At 40.9% G+C, this 1,375-nt stretch overlaps 1 protein-coding gene across 1 annotated transcript in view; it reads left to right on the top strand.

Moving 5' to 3' along the window:
* Nucleotides 1-440: 440 nt before the first annotated feature.
* Nucleotides 441-1,375, top strand: part of LOC107552447 (proline-rich transmembrane protein 2-like) — a 5,450-nt gene continuing 4,515 nt past the window's right edge. The window contains exon 1 of the mRNA XM_016234329.1: nt 441-468. Within this exon, the coding sequence (XP_016089815.1) occupies nt 441-468 (28 nt within the window). The remainder of the gene's footprint in view (nt 469-1,375) is intronic.

The following is a 1,375-nucleotide window of genomic DNA, read 5'->3' as shown; positions in this document are numbered from 1 at the left end:
AATTCTGTAGCACCACCTAAACTTTGATGTGCTGCTGTTTATTTAAATTCAAAATGAGAACGATTATGATTTTTGCTGTCATTTTGCATTAGATTACGGTGAGTTTACATTCGATCTGCATGCTCCTAATGTATTACGGGCATTTTGATTCTCGCATCAGTGCATCAGTCTTTGCTCAGGTGCTGTGGGTGTGTCACTTTTCTTACTGCTGTATTCTGTATGTATGCATGGGTGTGGGTGCACTGCTCTCTATATGCTCTATAACTATCATTTTCACTGAATTATGATATAGCAATTTGGCACGCGTGCAGAGGACCCGTGGGTGCGTATCTCTAGACTGGTACCTTGCATTTCAAAGAGTGAGACAGATGAAAAGGAAAAGTCATTGATGTGAGATTGATCGATTATCTAATTGATTTGAGGGTTATGTTAAACGCAGCATGGCGCACGAGTCAGTTGCAGTGTTCAGTCAGTATGTATTGTCATAAATCATAAAATGTTTTATAGTTGTTGCAGATATGGGTGTGTCATTTGATGCTCTTTGTTTTCTCACAGAGGCTGGTATCTGATGCTCCTGTGGAATTTAAATAACAGCGTGTACATAACGTAATGAATATATTTGTTTCTGAATATGATGAATATGATTAGGGTCTTTTGTTGGTTTCCTTTTAAATTCGAAAAGGTGGTTTTCTGGGATTTTGGGTGTGACAGAGCTATAGTTTTTGAAACCATACAACATATTGCATAGTTTTAGGCAGTCTAGCTTTGATTTTGGTTGCAGCTCTCCCACGAAATTCTGTCATCTTTCAGATCGTATATGATGAGGCGGATGAGGATATCACACAAATAAAGCTGGTTGTGGTGCATGGCTTTATGTTTCATTTTTGTCCCTGTAGGGTAGGGGTAGGCAAGTTCGGTCCTAGAGAGCCGCAGTCCTGCAGAGTTCAGCTCCAACCCTGAAAAAAAACTCCCCTGCCTATAGCCTTAGTAATCCTGAAGACATTGATTAGCTTGTTCAGGTGTGTTTGATTAGGGTTGGAGCTGACCTCTGCAGGACTGCGGCTCTCTAGGACCGAACTTGCCTACCCCTGCTGTAGGGTCTCGGGACAGATTCCTGCTCTGAGGGAGATTAAATGTAGACAGGTGAACAGGTGCAGACTGGGTTGTTGAAAAAACAGCCCCTTTTGGATACAGTTCACATGACAAAATCATTTACCATATCTGATGAAGAGCCTGCGTGCTTGAAATGTCACATATGCTATGCGACAGTCTTTAAAAATTTTTTTTTTGATACTTTTGGAGCTTTGGTGTTGCCGACTTTACATTTAAAATATAACCACTTGGTTCTTAGTCGAGCACCCAGTTGAGATCGATG

The sequence above is a fragment of the Sinocyclocheilus grahami genome, unplaced genomic scaffold, assembly GCF_001515645.1.
Source record: "Sinocyclocheilus grahami isolate Dianchi unplaced genomic scaffold, SAMN03320097.WGS_v1.1 scaffold451.1, whole genome shotgun sequence".
NCBI lineage: Eukaryota > Metazoa > Chordata > Actinopteri > Cypriniformes > Cyprinidae > Sinocyclocheilus > Sinocyclocheilus grahami.
Note: the sequence above shows the minus strand (reverse complement) of the source record. Positions and strands in the feature narration are given on the sequence as shown.